Source organism: Mesoplodon densirostris, chromosome 2 (assembly GCF_025265405.1).
Source record: "Mesoplodon densirostris isolate mMesDen1 chromosome 2, mMesDen1 primary haplotype, whole genome shotgun sequence".
NCBI classification, from domain to species: domain Eukaryota; kingdom Metazoa; phylum Chordata; class Mammalia; order Artiodactyla; family Ziphiidae; genus Mesoplodon; species Mesoplodon densirostris.
The window spans coordinates 119,774,191-119,788,473 of NC_082662.1; the positions used below are offsets into that span (position 1 = coordinate 119,774,191).

The following is a 14,283-nucleotide window of genomic DNA, read 5'->3' on the forward strand; positions in this document are numbered from 1 at the left end:
ATTGCATAATATATTTTGCCCATTTTTTGGTGGGAAGAATGCATGTAAATATGTATGTTAAAAAAAAACTAGAGGATATAAAATAAAATATTACTGTGGTTTAAAAAAGTTAATTTGAAAATCCTTGTAGACATCTCAATACTTTCCCCCATCCTATATAGCAAGACCTTCTGTTCTGGTTAGTATTATGGTTCCTGATGAGGGCAAGATCTTGCATTCTTGAAGTTTCACTCTTGAGTTAGAAGAGCTTATCTCAGATCCATAGGAGACCAAGAACAGTGGCTACCATGATCACTAGCCAAGTTGCAGTCCAAGCTACTCCAGAGGATGAGGCTGAAAGAACAAGAAAACACAAAAAATTTGGTGTCTTTATGAATGTGTTGAGAAGGGTCAAGGGTACTGGACATTGGCATGGGAGCTTATAGAGCAGGGGAATTATTTCCTCCTGCAATCCAGACCCGGTGTGCCTGGGACATCCTTTTCCCAGATTGAGCAAAGCTCAAACTCCCATATGTAAAGTATAAAGAGTACAGAAATCCCTTAAATATCACTGGCTTAGCTGAGTCCTGTACTTGAAAGTTACCTTGGCACATCTGTGGACCTGGGAAAGAATCACTCTCCTACACTGGGCAGCAATTAAGTAGGGCAGAGCTTCAGGTGCAGTTGATAATATGATGCTATGCACTAACTTTAGGGAAGGAAGTATTAGTTCCCTTCCCTGTTTCTCTACACTACTAACCATCAGTACCAAATAGGAGGAAAAAAGGGGTAGGAAAAAAAAAGAAAGGGAAATAAAGAGACACAGAAGGGGAAGGCAGGGGAGGGGAGGAGAGGATACTGATAAATTAGGGAAGAAGAATTAGGGATAATTTTCTAGGATAATTTGGATAGCTAAAAAGTGACAAGATGGGCTTAACCCTTCAAAAAATAGATGTATTATTGCTTTCATCCTCTCTGTGAATGAGCAGCCACCTTCATTCAATAAAGGACAGGGATTGTTTCTCTTCCTTTTTCTGGATCTCAGGATATGGTGGTGATAAAAAGGTGGTGTTAGAACCACCCAGCCAACTGGAGGTCTTATGGTCAGACACCAAAGTGTCATACTGGGTCTATGGTGGCAGAAAAGTAGGGCATATCAGGAAAGACTAGAAGAGACATGACCAGTTAGTTGGGAATAATACTGAACATACAGTTTCCATAGCTCATGTGTGGGAGCAGAGGTAAAGAAATCAGCACAGATGGGCAGAGTAGACTGGGTCCAAGAAGACCATGAAAGAGCTATGTCTCCAGGGGCCATGATCCCTGATGATTGGATATGACAGGGATCTCAGGTAAATGTTGGCACCACAGGTATGAGTTATTCTGGAGGGATTTGTACACCAGGGCTTGGGGATATGATTTCAGGTGTGTGGAGAATACAGGGCCTGAAATGCTGAAGATGGTGATCCAAATTTATTAAGTGGTTCCCAAATCCCTAGTGTCTCTAGAATTAAAAGGATTGGGCCTAAGTTAACTACCATTCATTGAGGACTTGTTAGATACCGTGCTAGGTAGTTATCTGTATTGCCTCGTTTAATCCTTATAACAGTATGAGATAAGAACTATGATTTTGTCTTATTTAAGAAGGACATGACTTCATACAGAGTGAAGTAAGTCAGAAAGAGAAAAACAAATAGCCTAGGCTAATGCATATATATGGAATCCAGAAAAATGGTACTGATGAACCTACTGGCAGGGCAGGAATAGACACGCAGATGTAGAGAAAGGACTTGAGGACACAGTGGGAGAAGGGGAGGCTGGGATGAAGTGAGATAGTAGCATTGACAGATACACACTACCAAATGTAAAATAGATAGCTAGCGGGAAGATGACGCATAGCACAGGGAGATCAGCTCGGTGCTTTGTGACCACCTAGAGGGGTGGGATAGGGAGGGTGGGAGGGAAACTCAAGAAGGAGGGGATATGGGAATATATGTATACATACAGTGATTCACTTTGTTGTACAGCAGAAACTAATACAACATCGTAAAGCAATTATACTCCAATAAATATGTAAAAAAAAAAAGAAGGACATGACTTGGAGAAGCTAAGTAACTTGTTTAGCTAGTAAGTGACAGTCCCAGGATTAATCCCAGGTAACTGACTCCAAAACCTATGCTCATAGCTACCCCACTATGGGACCTGTGTAGGCTTGAGAGAGAACGAGGAGTGATGATCTAATGAGAGGATCCTCCCAGGAGACAGAGAAATCTGAAACATGAAACCCAGAGTTTGCTTTTCCAACTTCATCAAGGAGCATACACCTCGGGAAGAGCAGAAAGTCTCTACCTTAGGATCAGGCTCTCCTGTTCACCACTTATTCTCGCTCATGCTCGTCCCTTGGCCTTTTTCTCCTTCACTGCCTACCAGAAATGCCTCTGTGTTGCTGTGCAACAGTGTCTGGACTGTTCCCCTACTTGCTCTTTTTCTCCCTGCTCACCCTGAAATCTCAGATTATCCTGCAAGGACACTGGCCTCAGATTCCAGGACCATGCACTGTTAGAGCATGGCAAGAGAAGGGGAAATCAGAGCCCCTGTGCCAACTGCCCTTTGCAGATGAGGACACTGAGCTCCACAAAGCCGAGGTGAGCTGCTGAGAGGCAGTGAACCCTCTCAGCAAGGCAGTGAAACCTTAGAGAACCCAAGTCTTCCATGCTTCACAGACACATTTGGGATTCTCCACTAATTTCTGTGCCAGGAGGCTGAATAAGATCTCCACACTTTTCTTCCTTCAAGAGAAAACTAGTTACCCTGTGCCCACCTCAGCTCCCCTGGCAGTATCTCTTACCCAGTACACAGGGTGAAGTGAAGTTGACTGTGTTATTTTGGCTGCTCACAGGATTGCTGACTTGGCAGGTATAAGACCTGGAGTAGTTTTGTGGTACATGGGTCACTTCAAGCACACTGCTCTGGAACTCTGTTGGAAGGGACTGTGCGTACCAGGTGTAGTTTACAGGCTGGTCCTGGATCACACAGGACAAGGTCAGGTAACACTTGTTCACTTCCTGTGTCTTCTTGACTTTTATTTTAGGCTTTGGTACAGGGTCTAAAAATGAATACGTTAAGATGAGACAATGGGTTTATGCATTTATGAAGCATTTATGCTGGGAGGGTTTAACCAACAAAGTACAAAGGGAGCCCCAGAGGACTGCAGGAGCAGTCATGGAAAAGAGGCCTCTGCAGAGGGAGCCAGTGAGCAGCTTTGACCTCTGGAGGCTTCAGACTGAAAGAGTTACTCCTTGGAGTGAAGCTAAGCTGGATCCAGAAGGGGAAGCCATGCGCCCAGAAACAAAAATGGGGTTATGACCATCTTTGGGCCAGAAAGAACAGCAGAGGTTTAGCATAGAGATCAGCGGGGTTGGACTTGATATCCCAACTGTCTGAGCTACTCAGGGCCCCTTTTCTAGCAATGGTCCACACTTGGCACCTTGGCCTATCAGTCCTTCATGGGTTCTTGGGCTCAGATTCAGCAAGAGTCCTGGGGTAAGAGGTACCACCCTATACCTTTCCTGGATGCTGGCAGAACTCCAGAGAAGAACCTCATGGAATTCACAGGCAAAGTCAGTAGTGATGAACAGCACTGCATCAGTTAACTTTGGTATCTCAGTGCCAGCCACAGAGCAGGTATTCTATAAGTATCTGCTGAAAGGGATAGGTGGATGGATGGATGGATGGATGGATGGATGGATGGATGGATGGATGAATCAGTTATGCGATACAAAAGACAAAACACTTGCTTTACAGTGAGACCAGCCTGTGTCCTGGACTTGGCCCTGTTAGAGTGACATTATGCAAGATAATTAACCCCTTGAACTTCCTTCTTGCATGTAAGATGACTCTGCTTCACAGCACAATGTTAGTAAGATACAATGCCATCGTCCATGAGGAAGTGCTTTTGCAGGGTGTAAGCGTTACATGCATGTTGGAGGTCACAGCATTATCACTGCTGTCATCCTGCAGCCAGATTGGTTGAGAGGTAATCCCATCATCTGCTCCTTCCTTGATTAGGACTGCTTTACCTGAAATCCTCTGGGGTCTTTTCCTTCTGGTCAAAGGTAAAACACTTACAGAATCAATACAGCTCAGATGTCATAGGATTAAAATGTGGCAGAGAATTGACCGAATCAGTGCTGGCCTCTGGGTTGTATGTCTTTGAGGGGCAATGGACACTCTGCCATCTGACCTCCTGAGCTCTAGATCCATCTCCTCCGTGAAACCCTATCAGATTGCTGGACTTCTCCTGCATACTTTACATGAGCAATCTTCACACTGTCTTTCATCATTTCCTGTGGTGTGGCCTCAAGTCTTGCATACCTTCCTCATTTCCCATGGTGAGCAGCAAAGCCCTGAGCACATTGTGGACAGAGACAGCTAGGGCAGACTGGCTCCAAGATGCCCCCTTTGAGTTGTCAGAAATTCCTGGGCTGGACTGAAGGATGATTCTTCTGCTAATCGCATCCTCAGTGTCTTATCCCTAGGCAAGTGCACTAAAGCCAAGCCAGCTTGTGGATTTTAAGATATTCAGAAATGTTGCAAGCTGGTTGTGAAACCGTTAGCATTTTGGAGGTGGCTGTGGTGGGAGTATTTACCACAGAATTTGGTAAATGATATAAATTTGGGATTTTTAAAAAAACCACTGTGAGAGCCTTTGACTCTTTCCTGTTCCCAGTACACCTTGAATGTTCAGGCCATATAACATGGAGGAAGTGAGTGAGAAGGGGATTTTAGCCTCTTAGACCGTTCTTCCTCCCCTTCAGCCCTTCTTCACTCTTCTAAACTCCTTGCATTGCTTTAAATAGTCTTATTTTTCTTTTTTTAAAGAAATTCTTTTTTGCTAAAGGTACTTCAAATTGGTCTCCATCACTTGCCATCAACAGAATCTTACCTAATGGGGCAGAGATGGCAAGATCTTTCTCCAAGTTCACACAGCTAGTAAGTTACTGACCAGGGTTTTAAACCCAGGTCTGTCTGACTCCAAGTATAATGTTCTAGCCCTTACTTCACATATACTGGTTAGGCTGGCGCTAGGAGTGGAAGTTTTTGTCCCACTCATTCAGAAAGGTAAAACCACTCTTGAACAGCTCTTGTCCAATCCTTTATCTCTTCTATCTTTTTCCTTATGTTTGATGAAGTCTTTGTTCAGTTATGTTATTAAGAAGAGCTCAGAACTGATTTGGGTTGGTCACAGGAGAGCATGAAGAGAATAGGGAGGAAACCATCCTCACTGTTTTCTTTATCTTCAAATCTTAGACTCCTTAATGTTAGAAGAGGTTTTAAATGTCCCAGAGTAATCTACTTCGAGTCTGGCTGGCCCAGCCTCACTTCCAAGTGGAACTGGCTCCGGGAGAAATGAATTAAGCCTATCCTGAGGTTTTTCTCTCCCCCTCCCAGGGAGAGTCCCCTCCCAGTGGTCTGTCCAGGGCCCTGGAGTGGGGACTTGCCCTTTGGTTCCCCTAACTCACCAAACACCATCAGTGAGATCTTCCATTCGTCCTCGTCCCCAGTGTCCTTCAGCACCATCAGGAGGTAAGTGCTGCTGTCCTCCTTCTGTACATTATGGATGTGCAGTGTGCCACTTTGAAGATCAAGCTTGACCCTGTCTTTAAATTTAGTATTGAAGTATTTAGGCTGACCAGAGTCCCATTCTACAATCTTCTGTTCAGTAGTATAAAACCAGGTGAGTGATTTGCAGTTACTTGGCAAACTGGAGATTGGCAGACTCACGTTGCTGCCAGAGATGGCATATTTTGAATAATCTGCCAATGAGAATCAGAGTGAGTGAGACACATTTTAGAGAAAGCAGAGCTGCCCAGTGGCCCAGGCTTTGGCCTGGGCTGGTGGAACAAAGAAGAAGGAAGAGCCCTTTGCTTGGGAGCAGTGAGTATGATCTTTATCAGAGGGCCTGACCCCTGATCAGGAACTCAATGAAAGTCAGAGTTTGAGAAGTGGGCATGAGGACAGGAGATGTGCTTATAATCTGTCTAATTCTGCCCTAGACGATAAAGGAAAAGGACACTGAGCCAGCCCTGGCTCTCTCTCTTACTCTCATAACAGGACATTTTCAAAGAAAATGATGACGAGTCACGTCTCCTCTCTGTGCTTGTGTTCCTTGTGGTTCAATTTAGTTCTCCAGCAGGAGGTAAGAAGTAAAGGAGAAACACGGTGAGAAATGAAAGGGAACCAGAGTTAGTCAGTGGTAAAGTATTATAGGAGAGTGAAAGCATTTTGTTAATAAAAATGTTGTGCTATTTTTCTGGCTTGTGATTTTTGTATTTGTCAGCTTTTAAAAAAACTTGTGATACACTAGGCTTTCTTTTCTCATTCTAGCTACATTCATTTGTGTTCCTATTTGTATTTACAGTTCTGTTCTCTTTCTCATGAGGGCACCCCATATTGTATAAGCCTCAGTTCTAAAAAACCTGGTTTCTTGAATGCAAGGAGAAAGAAAAGGTGATAGCCAGAAGACATAAGATGAAGGGAGGTCTGCTAACTCTCTCTGTGGAGGGAGGAAAACTAAGTGTAAATGTATAGGCTGAGAAAGAGCAGTAGAAAAAAGCTAATGGTAGAGGAAAGAAGAAATATGATCTATATCGCTCTTACCTCATATACTGTCACACAAAACTTCATATTGTTTAACATAGTATCTATACCTATTTACTTTCCACATGTCTATCATTTCCCAAAACATTCTTTTCAATAAAGATTCAAAATGCCTGTGTCCCCAGGTCTTTCAAGTTCCTAGTCACTAATCCTTCCAACCATCCATCTATCCATTCAACAACCAGTTATGGAGCATTTAATCTATGCCTGGTGCGTTCACAGACACACACAGGCATTTATCTCCACAGTGTTTCTGATTGATCTATTCCATACTTTATAATCTCTGACAGCCTAGGTCAGTGTTTTTCAACATTGGCATTATTGACTTTTTGGACCAGAGAATTCCTTGTTGTGAAGGGCTGTCCTTGTGCATTGTAGGATATTTAGCAGCCTCCCTGGTCTCTGCCCACTAGATGCCAGTAGCATCATTCCAGTTGTGACCATCAAAAATATCTCCAGACAATGCCAAATGCCCCCTGGGAGGAAAAATCTTCCTGCCTTCATTCTGGTTGAGAACTGCTGGCCTGGGTCATCCTTGATAGACTCTCCAACAAGTCTCAGACATATGCTTAGGGAGATAGCACAACCCACAATTAACTACTTTATTTCTCAGTAAGAAGTCACAGCCAACCACCAAGATGGCTTTTTCTGAATCATTACACATAACTGGTGAAGGAAGGAGGAAGGAAAGCTACAATATCCTGTGCATATCTATATCTTAGAACTCAGATCATATTAAAGTGATCCATTTAATGTCTATTACTTGCCTTTATCACCAGACCACATGCTTCTTAAGGACAAAAAATGAGTCTTATGAGTTTAACTCATTTTCTATTGTAGTATGATGGTTAAAATCATGGGCTCTGGGGACTTCCCTGGTGGTGCAGTGGTTAGAAATCCGCCTGCCAATGCAGGGGACACGGGTTTGAGTCCTGGTCCAGGAAGATCCCACATGCTGCAGGGCAAATAGGCCAGTGCACAACTACTGAGCCTGTGCTCTAGAGCCCACGAGCCACAACTACTGAGCCTGTGTGCCACAACTACTGAAGCCCACGTGCCTAGAGCCCGTGCTCCACAGCAAGAGAAGCCACTGGAATGAGAAGCCTGTACACTGCAACAAAGAGTAGCCCCAGCTCGCCACAACTAGAGAAAGCCTGCGTGCAGCAACAAAGACCCAATACAGCCAAAACTAAATAAATAAATAAAAGAAAAAAAAAGATCATGGGTTCTGGAATTAGACTATTCAAATCCTGGCCCACTTATTAGCTGTATAACCTTGAGCATTTTACCTAACATCTCTGCCTTTGTTTTAGTATTTATCTTACAGAGTTTGTGAAGGGGAAGTTCATGTGTCAAGTTTACTGAGTTAAAGGATGCCCAGATAGCTAGTAAAACACTATTTCTGGATCATCTATAAGGGTTTTTCTGGAAGAGATTAGCATTTGAATCAGTAGACTGAGTAAGAAGATCACCCTTACCAATGTGTGTGAGCATCATCCAATCTACTGAGGGCCAGAATAGGAGAAAAAGGCAGAAAAAAAGGCAAATTTGCTTTCTACCTTGAGCTGGGATATCCATCTTCTATTACCTTTGGACATCAGTGCTCCTGGTCCTTGGACCTTAGGACTTGGACTAAGAATTAGACCATTGGCTCCCCTGAAGCCTCTTTGTGGAAGGATGAATGAAGATGAGTCCACTGAGAATGAAGAACACAGAGCATATAGACTCAAATCATGAGTCTATATATTCTCAGGCCTGTGGATTTGTACTGGAACTACACCTGTAGCTTTCCTGGCCTCCATCTTGCAGATGGCAGATAATGGGACTTCTCCAAAGAAGTACATAATATGGGTTATGTTTCCATAACTGCATGGGCCCCATAATAAATCTCTTTCTATATATTTATATATATCCTATTGGTTCTTTTTCTCTAAAGAACCCTGACCCAGAGTTACACAAATAAATGCTTAGAATACAATTAAATTAATACAAATAATCAATACACATAAAGTATGTAGACTAATACTTGGAAGATTAGTAAGTATTCAATAAATGTCATGTATTGTTTTATTATTATTACCTACGTTAATTTTGTATCCATAACATCTAGTACTATGCATTAAGTACTGAGATGTTTAACAACTGCCTGTTGAACTTACTTTATTGTACCAAAACAGTGGTAAAATAAGGACTAGACTAATGATATATTTTTTAGGAATGACTGCCTATATGTGAATCTGGAAGAATGTTGAAGTAGGGGCCAAAAATCCAAAAACCTGTAGCAGCTCCTGAAGAAGCTTTCACTTGTAGGGTAGGTCTAAAAGTAAAAGACATCAGCATGCACAAAAGAAAAACAAAACCAGGTCTTTGGCTAGGACATGTGATGATAAGAAAGAGGTCCCAGCACCATGGTAAGACCAGAGAACTTATCTGAAGCTTCCTTGGGGAAGGAGGAATGAAGATGAACCCAATGAGGAATGAAGAATACAGAGCATATAGACTCAAGTCATGATCCAGACCCAGTTATACTACATACCATTTCTCCTTGTGAGAATGTAGTCTGCTTTATAACAATGAGATCTTGTTTGTCCAGGGTATCCCCAACATGCTCAAAAGAACTTCAAACTAAAGTGTGAGGGGGAGGGAGAAACTATAACAGGCACATAATCACTAAGACTGTGAGCTTCTCAAAGGCAAAGACCATGTCTTACTCAATTTTGAATCCCCACAAAACTTGGCTCACATTTGTTGTTTAGTACAGAATGAAAGAATGAATGAATGAATGACAGGGACAAAAAAGCATACATAAGTGTTCTCAGCCGTCTCCTCATGACCTCCTACTAGTCACATTTTTCTTATTTTTACTCCCATTTAGCTTTTTTTTTTTCTTACTTCTTAAGATTGATTTGGACTGAAAAGGCAGAGAGGAAAGGAGAAGATAAACCTCCTGAGGGACCACTCAGGTTGGTTTAGGAAATAGGGGTGCTATAGTATTAAGGCTCAAAAGAGTGAGAATCTCTGGGCAGCAGATGAATGGGATGGTTTAAGAAGACTGAAGAGGACAAGAGAGGTTATGATAGGAAGTATCACTATAGCTTATAAATTGGATTCCCTTTAACATCCTTTGAGAGACTTCAAGTAGAAATTTGAGTTACTATTTAATTACTTATGACCAATGAACTGTGTTTCTTAAGTATCATAATGTGCCCAAACTGGGCCAGTGCAGCCCTGTCTTATGGTTGGGTCCTGAATAAATGAATAAAAGATGACTATTATGACATAGACAGCAGAGGAGCAATGGAGAAGCTGCCCAGAAACTCTCAAAAGAAACAACATAAAAGAGTGTTGAGGAGACAGGAGAAGATGGCGGAAGAGTAGGATGCGGAGATCACCTTCCTCCCCGCAGATACATCAGAAATACATCTACACGTAGAACCGCTCCTATAGAACACCTACTGAACGCTGGCAGAAGACCTCAGACCTCCCAAAAGGCAAGAAACTCCCCACGTACCTGGGTAGGGCAAAAGAAAAAACAGAGACAAAAGAATAGGGACGGGATCTGCACCAGTGGAAGGGAGCCATGAAGGAGGAAAGGTTTCCACACACTAGGAAGCCCCTTCGCAGGGAGACTGTGGGTGGCGGAGGGAGGAAGCTTCGGAGCCGTGGAGGAGAGCGCAGCAACAGGGGTGCGGAGGGCAAAGCGGAGAGATTCCCGCACAGAGGATCGGGTCCCGACCGGCACTCACCAGCCCGTCCAGGCGGGGCTGGGAGCTGAGGCTCGGGCTTCGGTCGGAGCGCAGGGAGAGGACTGGGGTTGGCGGAGTGAACACAGCCTGAAGGGGTTAGTGCACCACGGCTAGCCGGGAGGGAGTCAGAGAAAAGTCTGAAGCTGCCGAAGAGACAAGAGACTTTTTCTTGCCTCTTTCTTTCCTGGTGCGTGAGGAGACGGGATTAAGAGCGCTGCGTAAAGGAGCACCAGAGACGGGCGCGAGCCGCGGCTAATAGCGCGGACCCCAGAGATGGGCATGAGATGCTAAGGCTGCAGCTGCTGCCACCAAGAAGCCTCTGTGTGAGCACAGGTCACTATCCCCACCTCTCCTCCCCAGAGCCTGTGCAGCCCACCACCGCCAGGGTCCCGCGATCCAGAGACAATTTCCCCGGGAGGACGCACGGCACCTCAAGCTGGTGCAGCGTCACGCTGGCCTCTGCTGCTGCAGGCTCACCCTGCATCTGTACCCTTCCCTTCCCCCGGCCTGAGTAAATCAGAGCCCCGGAATCAGCGGCTCCTAAATTTAACTCCGTCCTGTCTGAGCGAAGAACAGACGCCCTCAGGCGACCTACACACAGAGGCAGGGCCAAATCCTAAGCTAAACCCCAGGAACTGTGTGAACAAAGAAGAGAAAGGGAAATTTCTCCCAGCAGCCTCAGAAGCAGCAGATTAAAGCTCCACAATCAACTTGATGTACCCTGCGTCTGTGGAATACCTAAAGAGACAACGAATCATCCCAAATTGAGGAGGTGGACTTTGGGAGCAAGATACATTATTTTTTCCCCCTTTTCCCCTTTTTATGAGTGCGTATGTGTATGCTTCTGTGTGAGATTTTGTCTGTATAGCTTTGCTTTCACCATTTCTCCTAGGGTTCTGTCTGTCCGTTTTTTGTTTGTTTGTTTTCTTGTGTTTTTTTACTTTTAATTTTTTTCTTAATAATTATTTTATTTTTTATTTTAATAACTTTATTTTATTTTATTTTATTTTAGCCTCTTTCTTTCTATTTTTTCTCCCTTTTATTCTGAGCCATGTGGAGGACAGTCTCTTGGTGCTCCAGCCAGGTGTCAGGGCTGTGTCACTGAGGTGGGAGAGCCAACGTCTGGACACTGGTCCACAAGAGACCTCCCAGCTCCACGTAATATCAAAGGGCAAAAATCTCCCAGAGATCTCCATCTCCACACCAACACCCAGCTCCACTCAACGACCAGCAAGCTACAGTGCTGGACACCGTATGCCAAACAACTAGCAAGACAGGAACACAACCACACCTATTAGCAGAGAGGCTGCCTAAAATCATAATAAGACCACAGACACCCCAAAACACACCACCAGACGTGGACCTGCCCACCAGAAAGACAGATCCAGCCTCATCCACCAGAACACAGGCACTAGTCCCCTCCACCAGGAAACCTACACAGCCCACTAAACCAACTTTAGCCACTGGGGACAGACACCAAAAACAATGGGAACTACGAACCTGCAGCCTGTGAAAAGGAGACCCCAAACACAGTAAGATAAGCAAAATGAGAAGACAGAAAAACACACAGCAGATGAAGGAGCAAGATAAAAACCCACCAGACCTAACAAATGAAGAGAAAATAGGCAGTCTACCTGAAAAAGAATTCAGAATAATGATAGTACAGACGATCCAAAATCTTGGAAATAGAATAGAGAAAATGCAAAAACATTTAACAAGGAACTCGAAGAACTACAGAGGAAGCAAACAATGATGAACAACACAATAAATGAAATTAAAAATACTCTAGAAGGGATCAATAGCAGAATAACTGAGGCAGAAGAACGGATAAGTGACCTGGAAGATAAAATAGTGGAAATAACTACTGCAGAGCAAAATAAAGAAAAAGAATGAAAAGAACTGAGGACAGTCTCAGAGACATCTGGGACAACATTAAATGCACCAACATTCGAATTATAGGGGTCACAGAAAAAGAAGAGCAAAAGAAAGGGACTGAGAAAATATTTGAAGAGATTATAGTTGAAAACATCCCTAATATGGGAAAGGAAATAGTTAATCAAGTCCAGGAAGCACAGAGAGTCCCATACAGGATAAATCCAAGGAGAAACGCACCAAGGCACATATTAATCAAACTATCAAAAATTAAATACAAAGAAAGCATATTAAAAGCAGCAAGGGGAAAACAACAAATAACACACAAGGAAATCCCCATAAGGTTAACAGCTGAACTTTTAGCAGAAACTCTGCAAGCAAGAAGGGAGTGGCAGGACATATTTAAAGTGATGAAGGAGAAAAACCAACAACTACGATTACTCTACACAGCAAGGACCTCATTCAGATTTAATGGAGAAATTAAAAGCTTTACAGACAAGCAAAAGCCGAGAGAGTTCAGCACCACCAAACCAGCTTTACAACAAATGTTAAAGGAACTTCTCTAGGCAAGAAACACAAGAGAAGAAAACGACCTACAATAACAAACCCAAAACAATTAAGAAAATGAGAATAGGAACATACATATCAATAATTACCTAAAATGTAAATGGATTAAATGCTTCCACCAAAAGACACAGACTGGCTGAACGGATACAAAAACAAGACCTGTATATATGCTCTCTACAAGAGGCCCACTTCAGACCTAGGGACACATACAGATTGAAAGTGAGGGGATGGATAAAGATATTATATGCAAAAGGAAATCAGAAGAAAGCTGGAGTAGCAATTCTCATATCAGACAAAATAGACTTTAAAATGAAGACTATTACAAGATATAAAGAAGGACACTACATAATGATCAAGGGATCAATCCAAGAAGAAGATATAACAATTGTAAATATTTATGCACCCAACATAGGAGCACCTCAATACATAAGGCAAATACTAACAGCCATAAAAGGGGAAATTGAGAGTAACACAATCATAATAGGGGACTTTAACACCCCACGTTCACCAATGGACAGATCAACCAAAAGGAAAATAAGTAAGGAAACACAAGCTTTAAATGATATATTAAATAAGATGGACTTAATTCATATTTATAGGACATTCCATCCAAAAACAACAGAATACACATTTTTCTCAAGTGCTCATGGAATATTCTCCAGGATAGATCATATCTTGGGTCACAAATCAAGCCTTGGTAAATTGAGGAAAATTGAAATTGTATCAAGTATCTTTTCCAACCTCAACACTATGAGACAAATATTAATTACAGGAAAAGATCTGTAAAAAATACTAACATATGGATGCTAAACAATACACTACTTAATAACGCAGTGATCACTGAAGAAATCAGAGAGGAAATAAAAAAAATACCTAGGAACAAATGACAATGAAGACATGACGACCCAAAACCTATGGGATGCAGCAAAAGCAGTTTTAAGAGGGAATTTTATAACAACACAATCCTACCTTATGAAACAGGAAACATCTCAAATAAACAACCTAACCTTGCACCTAAAGCCATTAGAGAAAGAAGAACAAAACCCACAAAAGTTAGAAGGAAAGAAATCATAAAGATCAGATCAGAAATAAATGAAAAAGAAATGAAGGAAATGATAGCAAAGATCAATAAAACTAAAAGCTGGTTCTTTGAGAAGATAAACAAAATTGATAAACCATTAGCCAGACTCATCAAGAAAAAAAGGGAGAAAACTCAAATCAATAGAAATAGAATGAAAAAGGAGAAGTAACAACTGACACTGCAGAAATACAAAGGATCATGAGAGATTACTACAAGCAACTCTATGCCAATAAAATGGACAACCTGGAAGAAATGGACAAATTCTTAGAAATGCACAACCTGCCAAGACTGAATCAGGAAGAAATAGAAAATATGAACAGACCAATCACAAGCACTGAAATTGAAACTGTGATTAAAAATCTTCCAACAAACAAAAGC

The 14,283-nt window shown here is 42.5% G+C and overlaps 1 protein-coding gene across 1 annotated transcript in view; it reads right to left on the minus strand.

Annotated features, from left to right (window-relative positions):
- Positions 1–253: 253 nt before the first annotated feature.
- CD48 (CD48 molecule) overlaps positions 254–14,283 on the minus strand; it is a 56,083-nt gene continuing 42,053 nt past the window's right edge. Inside the window, exons 2-4 of the mRNA XM_060120604.1 lie at positions 5,502–5,795; positions 2,828–3,085; positions 254–333 (exon numbers count right to left, since the gene is read on the minus strand). Of these exons, the coding sequence (XP_059976587.1) occupies positions 254–333; positions 2,828–3,085; positions 5,502–5,795 (632 nt within the window). The remainder of the gene's footprint in view (positions 334–2,827; positions 3,086–5,501; positions 5,796–14,283) is intronic.